This window comes from Lepidochelys kempii, chromosome 2 (assembly GCF_965140285.1).
Source record: "Lepidochelys kempii isolate rLepKem1 chromosome 2, rLepKem1.hap1, whole genome shotgun sequence".
NCBI lineage: Eukaryota > Metazoa > Chordata > Testudines > Cheloniidae > Lepidochelys > Lepidochelys kempii.
In genome coordinates this window covers 154,442,051-154,454,822 of record NC_136381.1, presented here as the reverse complement: position 1 = coordinate 154,454,822, position 12,772 = coordinate 154,442,051, and the positions used below count along the sequence as shown (strand labels likewise).

The 12,772-nt window shown below is 41.5% G+C and overlaps 2 protein-coding genes across 19 annotated transcripts in view; one reads left to right on the top strand and one right to left on the bottom strand.

Annotated features, from left to right (window-relative positions):
• Positions 1–12,772, bottom strand: part of CTNNAL1 (catenin alpha like 1) — a 126,649-nt gene that overhangs the window by 2,979 nt on the left and 110,898 nt on the right. For all 4 annotated transcript variants that reach the window (XM_073332471.2, XM_078851647.1, XM_078851648.1 and 1 more), the window contains 5 exons: positions 6,800–6,850; positions 6,542–6,696; positions 3,284–3,332; positions 1,804–1,860; positions 1,531–1,650 (listed from right to left, as the gene is read on the bottom strand). In XM_073332471.2, the coding sequence (XP_073188572.2) occupies positions 1,531–1,650; positions 1,804–1,860; positions 3,284–3,332; positions 6,542–6,696; positions 6,800–6,850 (432 nt within the window). The remainder of the gene's footprint in view (positions 1–1,530; positions 1,651–1,803; positions 1,861–3,283; positions 3,333–6,541; positions 6,697–6,799; positions 6,851–12,772) is intronic.
• ABITRAM (actin binding transcription modulator) overlaps positions 1–12,772 on the top strand; it is a 52,830-nt gene that overhangs the window by 19,449 nt on the left and 20,609 nt on the right. Inside the window, exon 8 of one of the 15 annotated variants that reach the window (XM_073332490.1) lies at positions 11,877–12,334. The exons of the other annotated variants lie outside the window; for them this stretch is intronic. Within the exon in view, the coding sequence (XP_073188591.1) occupies positions 11,877–11,942 (66 nt within the window). The 3' untranslated portion in view covers positions 11,943–12,334. Of the gene's footprint in view, positions 1–11,876; positions 12,335–12,772 lie in introns of those variants that run through there. 15 annotated transcript variants of the gene reach the window in all.

The following is a 12,772-nucleotide window of genomic DNA, read 5'->3' as shown; positions in this document are numbered from 1 at the left end:
GAATATTTCATAACAGTGAAATCCAAAGGATGGCATCATCCATTTGCAATTTATTAAGATCTGAATTTATCATCAGGAGGTTCCCACAATTCAGTCTCCCCAAGAGTTAGTCTTCATTGATGGCAGATGAAAGAAATAGCATTATCTTTTATCCTTTTCACAGTAAGTGGCATAATCTCATCACCTTTCAAAGTACAGAGAAAGAATTAAAGGGAAGCCATTTGGCAACTGTGTCCTATTTTTCCATAACAGACTGACAAGAACTATGGGGGAAACTTTTAGGACAACAATGATTTGCTAAATCAACACTGGTTGTGTTTATAGTGTAGAGATGCATAACTGACCTATTATTTACATAGGAATTGCTACCTAAGGCTCTAGAGTCAATGTGAGCCAAATTCAAGTTTCCAGAGCCAAGAACTGTATTAAGCCTTGAGACAGGGGAATGAAAAACTTGGCTTCCCAATATTTCTTAAGGAGGGGAGGGATAGCTCAGTGGTTTGAGCATTGGCCTGCTAAACCCAGGGTTGTGAGCTCAATCTTTGAGGGGGTCATTTAGAGATCTGGGGCAAAAATTGGGGATTGGTCCTGCTTTGAGCAGGGAGTTGGACTAGATGACCTCCTGAGGTCCCTTCCAACCCTGACAGTCTATGATTTCTTTGCGTAGCACCTGACTTTCTAAGACCATATCCACACTGGGAATTTGGCAATGTAGGTGGACCAGGGCAAATCTCAAGCATAAACAAGGACAGCCACAATTTTCAGGTAGAGCTTACCCCAGTTTCAAGCAGAGATAAGTTCCATTTGTACAAATCTTGACTTTGTCCCTACTTATGGTTTGGAACAATTCAGGTACATCAATGGCTGTCCACTGATATCTAGAATTGAAGCCAATTTCCAGTGTGGATAAAGCCTAACGATAAGAGAGCACCCAAGCATCAATGACAGCCTTCATTGCTAGTGAGGAAAAACAATGGTAGAAATGACAGTGCAATGAGACCACCACCTACAGGAACACTGAAAGCAAGAGGTACTGTATCTTTCCTGAAGAAATTCTTCTCCTCTGGACATGTCTGAAACTGAAGCGAACAGTTCAGAGTACAGTTAACAAGTGGGTCAAATCTCCAGAGCCAGTAGATAGAACGGCTTCTTCGAAAGAGAAGGAGTTCTTCTGCTCCTCTATATTTTGGCTATTCTATATCGTTTTTTAAAAACACGTTTAAATTTTAAACAGAATATTTTTGTTAGGAAAGGGGAGTAACTTCTGCTGTTCATTCTGGGCAAGACAGCACAACTGAGGCATTAGTGGGACAGAGCTCATATCCTTGTGTGGGGGATCAGAAAGTTCCGCATTTTCATCACCACTCACGACTGTTTTGTGATAAAAGAAAAAACCCTACTAGAATGGACCAGATTTAAATCAGCAGTTCTGTTTTTTGTGCAAACAGTGAAGTAGGCAAGTAAATGAGATTTCAAAACAAGGCTTGGATGCTTCTCCTAAAACGTTTTTTTTTTTTAAAAAAATCTTACCTTTGTAAATGTAGCATTTTTCCCCTGAACAGTGGTTTTAGCTGTTATCTGAAGCTGCTGGCACACAGGGATCAGCTTGTCAATCTCCAACAAAAGCAAAGGTGTGTCATCGTCTTCTAGCTGAAATACATTTTAAGATGTTAAAACCAGTCAGTGTTACAATCACAGAACATATATGTAAGTTACAAGGAAAACCAGTGACCCCAAGCTTCCAGGCAAACACAAGTGTAATAAAGTAGGGAAGTAAATAACCATTTGTTAGTCATACATTACCTGATCAGAAAAGGCAGTAAGAACTGAAGCAAGCTTTATGCCCTCTGTAGCAAAAACCTGAAACAAAAAAGTTATTTAGAGTTGTTTGTTTATTTTGCAAATACATTGGATAGTTCAAGAACAATAGACCAGTGGCTCTCAATCTTTCCAGGCTATTGTACCCCTTTCAGGAGTCTGATTTGTCTTGCATACCCCCAAGTTTCACCTCACTTAAAAACTACTTGCTTACAAAATCAGACACAAATATACAAAAGTATCACAGCACACTATTAGTGAAAAAATGCTTATTTTCAATAGAATTATAAAATAAATCAATTGGAATATATTGTACTGACATTTCCGTGTATAGTATAGAGTATGTCTGTGTGACATTTTAGTTTGTACTGACTTCGCTTGTGCTTTTTATGCAGCCTGTTGTAAAGCTAGGCAAATATCTACATGAGCTGATGTACCCACAGGGGTACACGTACACCTGGTTGAGAACCATTGCAACAGACTACTACTTAGTATTACAACAAAGCAATGTGCCATGCTCTGGAAATATTTAAAATTATATACATCTGCCTGCATTTTTAGGCAATTTTGAAATTACATGATACAGGACAAAATGACATTTTCTCAGATAAAAAAATTGCTTTCCCTGCAAAGATTCAGCACATGGATGCAGAGTGATGAGGTTTCATTTTCACTCAGTGGTTCCCAAATTTTCTTTGTTGAAGTCCTTGCAAGGATTTGGTCTATGGATGCCTCCTGGTGCTCCTCTGTTCCCATGTATTGCCCTAAGAGTTGCCACTACTACCCACTCATCCTCCATCTCCAAAATTCATTTTCTATCCCATGTCCTTTTATGCTATATTCTCCTGCATTCCTTCTTGTCTTTTCTATTATTTAAATTCTTTTGCTTTCCCCCTTCCTCCTGCTCAAAAGGCAGCTGCATGTTGCTCAGGGAAGGATGGAACATCAGTTACAACTGAGCTGAGTGGCACACAGCAGAGAAATCTATGCCCGAGCCTGTAGAAAGCGAAGGGGCCTTTTAAGGAGCCACCATAGCAGCAGCACACATTTGGTCCGTGAGTGTATGTAGGATCTGGGTTGTACAATCTTCCCTTTGCTTCCTTGGGATTAATCTGGTATCTTAGACTATTAAGATTCAATAAACAAGAGTCCCTTCGCAAACTGATTTGTACAGAAATTTTACACCTTTCTCAAACTAATATCCAAATTACAGAACATCAAAGCTTGATGAGCACTGTCTTAATATTTTAATAGTAGCCCCTCAAACTAATTCCTGGAATGCAGGTATGCTGACTTTCAGGAAAAATACTACCTTAGTTATGGGGTGTCTGGGAATTTTTAATGCTAAGGACCTCAACTGCAGAGCTTTAAATTGCTCTGTAATTCAGATACAAGAACACCACAAACTGGCCATTAACAGCATCTTAGACAGTTTACTAATTCCTGTTTTCTCAATATAAATTACCTCTGCTTGGTGAAATAAATCCTGGGTAGTCTTCAGCAGCCCTTCTCCTCTGAAAGAGACAATAACAGAATTAATACCATGTACAGCTGGTGATTGCTTAGTCTGTTCCCTTGTTTTTTACATAATGTGGTTTACATGCTTTTTCTCCTCCTAGAACTTCACCAAATGTAGCCATTATATACAGCCAGTCTGCTTATCTGAACAGAGGACTGGAAGGAACATCCAAGGTCACAGAGTCTAGTCCCCTGCTATCAGAGGCAACCCCCATTTCACAAATGATCCAGTTCCATCTTAAAACCAGTTAGGTTGTTTGCCCCCGCTACTCCTATTGCGAAGCTGTTCCAGAACCTCACTTCTTTAATGGTCAGAAACATTCTAATTTCCAGCTCAAATTTATTCACAAACAGTTTATATCTATTTTTTCTTGTGCCAACGTTGTCCTTTAGCTTTAAAAGCTCTTCACCCTCCCTGGTGTTTACCTCTCTGATATATATCCCTCAGCATATAGCAGAAATTCTTGTTATAAATCCGTAAGTGCATGACCTTGCACTTTGCACTATTAAATCTCATCTCATTTCTATTACTCCAGTCCTCAAGGTCATCCTCTTCTTCCTGTGAAATATTCCAGTCCTCCTCTGTATTGATGATGCCTCCCAACTTTGTGTCATCAGATTTTATGAGCACTCTCCTTTCTGTGTCAATGTCCCCAGAGCAAACCTTGAACTCCACTAGGAACCTCCTTTCCAGACAGATAGTTCCAATTTCAGCACAACCTATTGACATTTCCCCTATAGCCAGTCAATCACACCCTTAATTCTTAAACTAATCCCTATCTTCTCCAGTTTAACTATTAATTTCCCCTGTGGTACTGTATCAAATGGTTGAGTGAGGTCCAGATTTAGATCCAACATTTCTCTGGTCTAAAAAAAAAATCCAACACAAAACACCAAAAATCCGTTCTTATTAAAAAAAAAACTTAATGTATTAGTATTAGTCTTGCACAATTTACCTTTGGTAAACCCATTTTCCATTTACCTCCATGTCTTGTTCTGAGGTCTTACATACTATTGGGGTCAGATTAATGGGTCTGTAGTTGTCCGGATAACTTTTTCTCTTTCTTAAATATAGGTACTATGTCTGCTATTCTCTAGTCATATGGTTGGACAGATTAAAAATCCTTGCAATTTCATGTGTCAGTTCTTTTAGTGTTCTGGGAGAGAAGTCATTATGTCCCCCTACCCTGTATGCATTAAGCTCTTTGGGTTTTGCTTTCACAGTGGATGTAGTAATTTCCATTTCTATACACTCCTTCCCATTAGCTGTCATGCTTTTGCCCTGTTATGGTGAGAGGCACTGGTCACTGCTCTGATCACAAACCTCAGACTGGGAGCTTGTCTACACTACGCAGCTTCTAGCGACAAGGCTCTTTTGCGGTACTTCCAGCCTGGAGAGCGCTCCTGCCGACAAAGCTGCATTTACACTGCTGCTTGTGTCTTTCGCAGGTTTTTTTCTTTTTCTTTTCTTTTTAAGTACCCGCGAAAGACAAAGGTTTTGGTGACAACTGTGCAGTGTAGACAATACCCTGGGTATGAACACGCCTTTCAAGTAATGTAACTGTTAGGTTGAGTTAATCAGAAGTCCCCTCCCACCTAAAACAAAAGGGAGTTGTGAACCCACGCAAGAGTTCGCACTAAGTGGGCAGACCACACACACATACAGAACAAACAGAACACAGAGAGAGGCAGATGCAAAAAGTAAGATAAGACAAACAGTTGCAGATTACAGTATGACCAGAGAAAAAAAAGCTAGCAAGAGCACTTTTGTGTCTGGTGTTGGCTAAAGAGGCCTGGGGCTGTAAACTAAGAAAAGCCTCCTGCATTCAGAGAAGCAGGACTTTGTGCATTCCTTATAAACAAACAAGTTTTCATCAAAGAAAATACCAGACCATCAATTTCTAATGCCAACTGGAACATCTCCAAGATCTCTGAAATTTGATTAGGCCCTCAGATAGAAAAGGGGCAACAGCCCCCAAGATCTGTATTGTAATCCTTACTGAAAATTAAGGCAAAGTATACATTTAGTTTCATTATCCTTGATTTCTACCCCATCCTCACAGCACAGTGGCTGTATATCTTTTCTTCTTCTGTTTATTTACATAGTTAAAGAATCTTTTACTATTTGTTTTAATTTCCTTTGTTTCAATTTGATTTGCTTCAAGTAAATGTTCTATTATATAGATAAAACCTCCAATAATTAACATTAAAGCTACACATTTAAACAAAGTCAGGGAAAGCAAATATTAAAAGGTTCTTAAAACGTTAACCTGCCCACTCTGTACAAAATTTGTATTTTCAATATCCTAACCAGTTGTCATTTTCTGTCAGTTATGACCTATCAGATTTTTTCAGTCTAACTCCAATCTTTTTTCCCCCCACCCAAGTGGGGGAGATGATTACGTATAAAGTGATATTTAAATGGAAAATCTGAAGGGATTTTTCTGTCATTTGTGTTTATTGGTGAGCAAAATGTAGGTCCTAAGATGCTGAAGTAGTAGTTTTTTCATTCTTCAATCATTTCAATAGTTGCAAGGGTTTTTCCTCATTAAAAATCAAAATGAAAAAAATCACATCTGGACAGACCTCTCTGTGCAGAATGACATTTTTTCAGGAAGTTACAAACATTGGAATATGGGGTTATGATGAAAGACCTGCTGCAACCTTAATTGCAGCTTTCAAGATTTTGAAAAACAGAATATAGCTACCTTTTTTTGTAAGTTAAAGGAGGATTAACCTTAACATGTGACTTTTTTGCTTTTAAAAATTGTTACAAAAATTATATTTGAATAATGTCAATTTTTTTTTTTAAACATAAGCATTGACGTTTTCAAAGCTGATGAAGGGAGTGAGTCCCACAGTTACTGTTTGCCTTTCAAATGGGAGTTGTGTGACTAAGTCTCTTGGTCAGCTTTGAAAATTTTAGTGTATGTTTATTTAAAAAAATATATATATATCTTTCACAGAAGGTCCTAAAAAGAGCTGCTTGCCAACACAATTATGTCCAGCACTTAGAAAAGCTTACCAAGCTGTTTACTGATGAAGTATTATACACTAGAATATAAAATCAGGAGGCATATGGATGAAACTCAATTATAGTTGCCTATAAAATGTTCTGCTTTTTCAATAAAGCCAAAACCTGTCTCTGGTTCTGTAAGTCCTACAAATACTTTTTTTCTTTTTAAACTGTATTCAGAGTAATTACCTGGTAAATAAGTACATGGAGTGGGCCATGCTGGATATACTTTGTCCATGGTGCACAATCTCATTCTCCTGGTCCTCCCATTTCTCAGTCTCAGAGTCTACATCAGAGGTGAGCAAATGCAGTTCTAATCCAAGTTTTCCAAGTTTTGCTTGTTCCTGTACATGATAAACTTACTGCATTTTTTCCACTCACTACATTCTTTATACAAATTAACAAATAATTAAAAGATGCAATACTAAATAGAGGGAAGCATCTTACCTCAGTATCAAGTTTGACTGGCTTTAATGCTTTCAGATTTGCATTATGCTTCTGTTTCAAACAAAAAATAATTGGAAGAAAAAGATTTATAAAAGGTATAGGCAGTCAATTTAGTAACAAGTCACAGAGTAAAATATTTGGTCATCTTTAGTTACTAAAATCCCATTCTGCAAAGTACTTCTAAGACAGAGGCCTACATGCTCCATATGAGAGATTTTTCTGTGTAAGGAACAGGACATTGTTTTCTGCTTGGGGTTTCTTCTAAAACATTCCTTGTGGAATGTGGGAGTGGGATTTGTGTCCAAGGAATTGCCCTGAGGTTCTGCCCCTTAGACTTCCGAAGATTCACCCAGACCTCATAGCCCCCCTCCTGCATGGCAGCATGACCAGCTCAGAAGCTAAGTGGTCCTTGCAGATAGCTGCATCACCCCCCTCCCCCCCTTTTTTTTTAAATTGCCTCTCGGGTGATTTTGAAGCTATAGAGAGGCGCTACCTACTGGTTGACTCATCATCAGCTCCTTGTCAGGTTTCCAAACTGAAATCCACAGAAACCCAGGAGGGGCATGCTGCTCCTCCTCCTGTACCATTCAGATCCTTATTGACTGTAATGGCTGGAGGCCAACGCAGGCACATTCAGTGGAGCTGCTGCTTTTCTCATTCCATGGATTTGCTCTCTTTATAAAGCAGTGGTTCTCAACCTTTCCAGACTGCTGTGCCTCTTTCAGGAGCCTGAAGCCCAAACCCCACCACCTGGGGCTGAGGCATGTAACTTAGCTTTGTGGGGCCTCCTGTGGCTTGAGGACCCAGGCAATTGCCCTGCTTGTCATGCCCAAGACTGGGCCTGCACTTGCGACCCCCCTAAACCCATCCTGCGTCCATCAGGTTGAGAAATACTGATCTAGATGTGTTGACATACCCCCTGGCAGAGCTCTGCGTACCCCCAGGGGTAGGTGTATCCCTAGTTGAGAACCACTGTTGTAAAGCATCTAGGCACAATGCAGCCTCAATCTTGCTTGAGGTTCTAGGCACTAATGGAATACTATTACTGATCTCCTGCCACAATTTGCCACTTGCTGTTACTTAACTTGCATGGAAGTTCCTGCCAAAGTTCCCAAAGGCTTATTATAAACTTTATGAATGTCTATCCAAAACACACTTTCAGGGGTCTTAGTTATAAAGAACTGATCTAATTCTGAAAAAAAAAAAAGGAGTACTTGTGGCACCTTAGAGACTAACCAATTTATTAGAGCATAAGCTTTCGTGAGCTACAGCTCACTTCATCAGATGCATATCGTGGAAGCAGTTTCCACGATATGCATCTGATGAAGTGAGCTGTAGCTCACGAAAACTTATGCTCTAATAAATTGGTTAGTCTCTAAGGTGCCACAAGTACTCCTTTTCTTTTTCCGAATACAGACTAACACGGCTGTTACTCTGAAACCTGATCTAATTCTGCAGATGTATTAGAAATGGGGGGGCGGGGGAAGGGGGAATTGCACTGGCACCAAATGATCCACCAGAGAATTTACAAATTCATAGTACTGAATGTCATTTAAGTTTGTTTCATGTAATATATTTTATATGTACAGTGGATTCTGCTTCTTATCAATCTCTTGGTTCGCAGCAAAAAGTTGCCATTATCTGGAAGTTGCCAATAAGCAGCAGGCAGGCTTATGATGCTGCAGCCCGGGAACGTTTTAACTGTGCCCTTTAACCATGTTACTGCTTTGCTGTGTCCAAGGTTGTAGTACAGTTCAAAAACACAGATCACACACAGTTAAAGCATTACCTATATTAAAGACAGAACCATGTTTTAACTCTAAAAGGGACCATAGTTGTGCAACTGAATTCTTTCCCGACATGGTTGTGGTAGTATAGAGATCCCTTACTGTATGAGGTATTTATGGCACTACATAACAGAATAGGCTGCCTTCTCCCAATAAAGATATGTTATCTTGAAGACAATTGACACAAATGTGCAAATAGGAGAATAATACTTTGCATAGCAATTCTCAGTTACGAATGACTTTCATTTCCTGTTACTGTTCCTCATTGGAGATTTTGCTGGCTTCAGTAACCTTACTGAAGTACCACCTTTGGGGACCCAGCCATCATCCAAGGATGAGCACATAGAGATCTGCATATCTATATCAAGCACACACAAAAGCGTTCATACATTTTTGTAGATTTGGGCCCCAATATGCCATCCATAAGTACAGAAAAGAAAAAGTATCTTCATAAGATAATAGCAGAGTGGTGTGGTTTTGGTGTCAGTTTCAGAAAAGTTGCTCAACACTGATTTCTCCCTCTACAGCAGTGGGCAACCCGTGGCCCACAGGCCTCATGCGGTCCATCAGGGTAATCTGCTGGTGGGCCGTAAGACAGTTTGTTTACATTGACCATCCGCAGGCACAGCTGCCCGCAGCTCCCAGTGGCCACGGTTCACTCTTCCCAGCCAATGGGAGCTGTGGGAAGCGGCGGCCAGCATGTCCCTACTTTGGTTTCATCCTTTATCAGGGCAGAAACATCAAAATCTCAGAATTCTTCATGAAGTGAAACACTCCAAAAGTATTTTGTTTCAACTTCATTGTTCTGATTTATTATAATTTGTCATGTATCTAAAAGTTTAAATGTTTTGACTTTTATATTACAATTAATAAGATAACAAAAGAAAACAAAGTTAAAAATAGAGGTTACTTCCCTGTAACTGGAACTTCTTCAAGATGTGTGGTCCCTAACTGTATTCCACATGCGAGTGCCCATGCGTGCCATATACCCCAGTCCAGAAAGTCTAACAAGCAGTGTCCATCAGCCCGCGTGTACTTAGTAGTCATCCTCATGCTCCAGACCAAGCGTGTAAGAGGAGGTGCAGGCTGAAGCCTCTCCAGTTCCTCCTCCTATCGTGGATCGAGGAGGATCTGAAGCAGACGGGACAGAGGGTGGGTAGTGGAGTACAGATAGGGACCACACATCTCGAAGAACTTCCAGTTACAGGTAAACCTCCATTTCTTCAAGTGCCAGCGCCTATGTGTATTCCACACCTGGGTGACTGACAAGTAGTGTTGAGACTGGGGTGTGTGTGAGAGGATGCCTGAATTAGCTCATAATGTTTTGTAAATGGAGCTCCAGGTAGCCACTCTGCATATGTCCAGAATTGGTACTTATTGCAGGGATGCTGTACAGGCAGCTTATGCACTTGTGGAAGCACACTTCCTTCTGCATGGGGTAATTCACAGCACATGATGATGTAACCAGAACTCAGTTTAGAGATTCTCTGAGAGGATATAGCTTGTCCTAGAGTCCATTCCACTATAGCAAGAAATAGCCTAAATGATTTTCTGACAGGTGTGGTCCCCTGCAGGTAGAACGCTAAGGTACGTCTGAGGTTGAGGGAATGTCGTCACCTCTCCTTAGCAGAAGCTTAGGGTTTCAGGAATAAAATACGTAAGCGGATAGTTTGGTTGATGTGGATTTCAGAAACAACCTTGAGGAAGAATTTAGGCTGTAGGTGAATGGAGAAAAACAGCATATGGTGGGTCTGCTAGGAGGGCTCCATCTCACTCCCCCTTCTGGTTGAGGTAATAGCAACTAGAAACATGACTTTCACGGACAGGTGTGACATGGAGCATGTTACTACGTGTTCAAATGGTGGCCTGGTGAGTGCTAACAGGATGAGGTTGAGGTCACATTCAGGTATAGGTTTTACAACTGGCAGAAAGGTCTTACTAGGCCTTTCATAAACCTTGCTGTCAGGAAGGCACTGACAGCTTCAAGATGGACCCATGGTGAGCTAATGGAAGGACTTGAGTTTTTTTAAAAACAGGAAATAATCTTAAACAACTAGGATATTTGGAGAAGTTGGAGGAGGCTGGTTTATTCTGAGCCTAGGTAGACAAGTGTCTCTTTTTAGTTAGGTAGCAAGTTCTAAGTCTTTCCTACTTAGAGTAAGAATAGCTTGGCTTGGCACTGAGCAAGAGAGTGTTCTCGTTCTGATGCCTATCCAAAACACTAGGCCATGAGGTGGAGAGGGTATGGATTGGGGTGTCTGATTCTGCCCCCTTCCTGAATAAGGAGATCCAGGAAATAAGGAGATCCAGGAACGGGCAGATCCTGACAGGAGGATGGCTTGACATTCTCAGGAGCTACATGACCAAAAGTATCTGGGCCAGTCGGGCATGAGACGAATGACTCTGGCCCTGTCCTGAGGGATGTTTCTCAAGACCTGTGGTAACAGGGGAATGTGAGAAAAGGCATCTCTGAGATTGTCTGTCCATGACAACAGGAGAGCATCATCCTGGAAGCTGTGACCTATAGCTCCTCTGGAGAAGTACAAGCGAAGCTTCCCGTTCATTTGGGACGTGAAGAGATCCTATTGAAGTGTTCCCCACTGCGTGAATATCTAGCTCAGGATAGAGCGGAGTATCTCCCATGCATGGTCTGCAGAGAAGTGTCCGCTCAGGTTATCTGCTGGGAAGTTTTGGGCATTTGGAAGGTCTGAGGCTGGAACAGTGATGTGGTTTGTGATGCACCAGTTCCAAAGCCTGACTGCTAGGAAAAGGGGAAGACATCTTGCTCTACCCAGTTTGTTTATGTAAAGCCATGGTGATGTTGTCGGTCATTACTTGGACATGAAGAGAATGAATGAGTGAGAGAAAAACCCTGCAAGCCAGGTGGACTGCTCTCAGTTCCAGTAAATGGATGTGCAGTCTGGCCTCCCAGGCGGTCCCGGTACCGGGTTCAACCTCTTGGTAAGAGAGATACTGACCATGATAGGAAAAGTCACTCTGCTGTTGATGAGATCCTGATTTGGTGAGTAGACTGACTAGAGCCAGGCCAGTGGGCAGCGTAAAGAGTGAAGCCTGCTGAATGGTGTGTCATAAGTACAGGAGGCCATGTGGCCCAGAAGAGAAAGGCACATCCTGACCATAGTCCTTGGTCTGTGAGTGCTATCAGCTTGCTCATTAACTAAAATCTTTCCATGGGGAGGAAAGCTCTTGTTGCAATGGAGTCCAGTGTCACTCTGATAAAGTTCATCATCTGTGTGGGTGCTGAAAAAGACTTTTCTTTGTTTAAACAGACACCCAGCGCTTCTAGAAGATGTAGAAAGAACGAAGATGCTGATCTGAACTCATGGCTGCAATGACTTACTACGAGCCAATTGCTGAGATATGGGAAAACTGTGTAACCCTGACATCTCATTTGGGCTGCCACCACAAAGACGACCTCTGTAAATACTCTGGGTGCTGTTGCTAGTCCAAAGGGAAGGTCTCTGAACTGCAAATGTTCCTGACCCATTCAAAACCAAAAGGAACTTTCTGTGGGACAGATGGATATCTACATGAAAATAGGCATCCTTCATGTTGCTTGCCACAAACTACATTCCCTCCTGTAGAGAGCGGATTAGTGATGCTAGTGTAACCATCTTAAATTTGGCTTTTGAATAAAGATGCTCAGTTGTTGAAGGTCCAGAATGCATCTCCACCCTCTGTTTTTTTGGGGGACTAAAAATAAAGGGTATAGAACCCTCTTCCTTGATACTGAGTTGGCACTTGTTTTATTACCTCTTGTAGGAGGAAGCAGTCCGCCTCCAAACACCTCATGAAAATGGTCCCTGAAGGGGGACCAGGAAGGGTTTTGTGAGGACAGGGGGGAGGGAAACTCTACAGAGTATGCTTGATGGATAATTTCTAATACCCAACTATCAAGAGAGAGTCCCAAGTTTGGGTGCAAAGTGAGAGGCAGCTCCCAAAGATAAGGAGGGGAGAGTTAGACGTGGGTGGCATCAATAGGGGTGGGTGGATCTTGACTGAGGTATCAAAAGCATCCCTTAGTGGGTAGCTGGGAATGGTTAGAGGTTCCGGTAGTAGAGGGGGGCTGAAAAAATAGAGGCCCCTGAACCCTCTCCTTACACAGGGGTTTGGCTGGATGCTTATGGCACTATATCTGCAGAGGGGGCAGCCTTGGCTTATACAC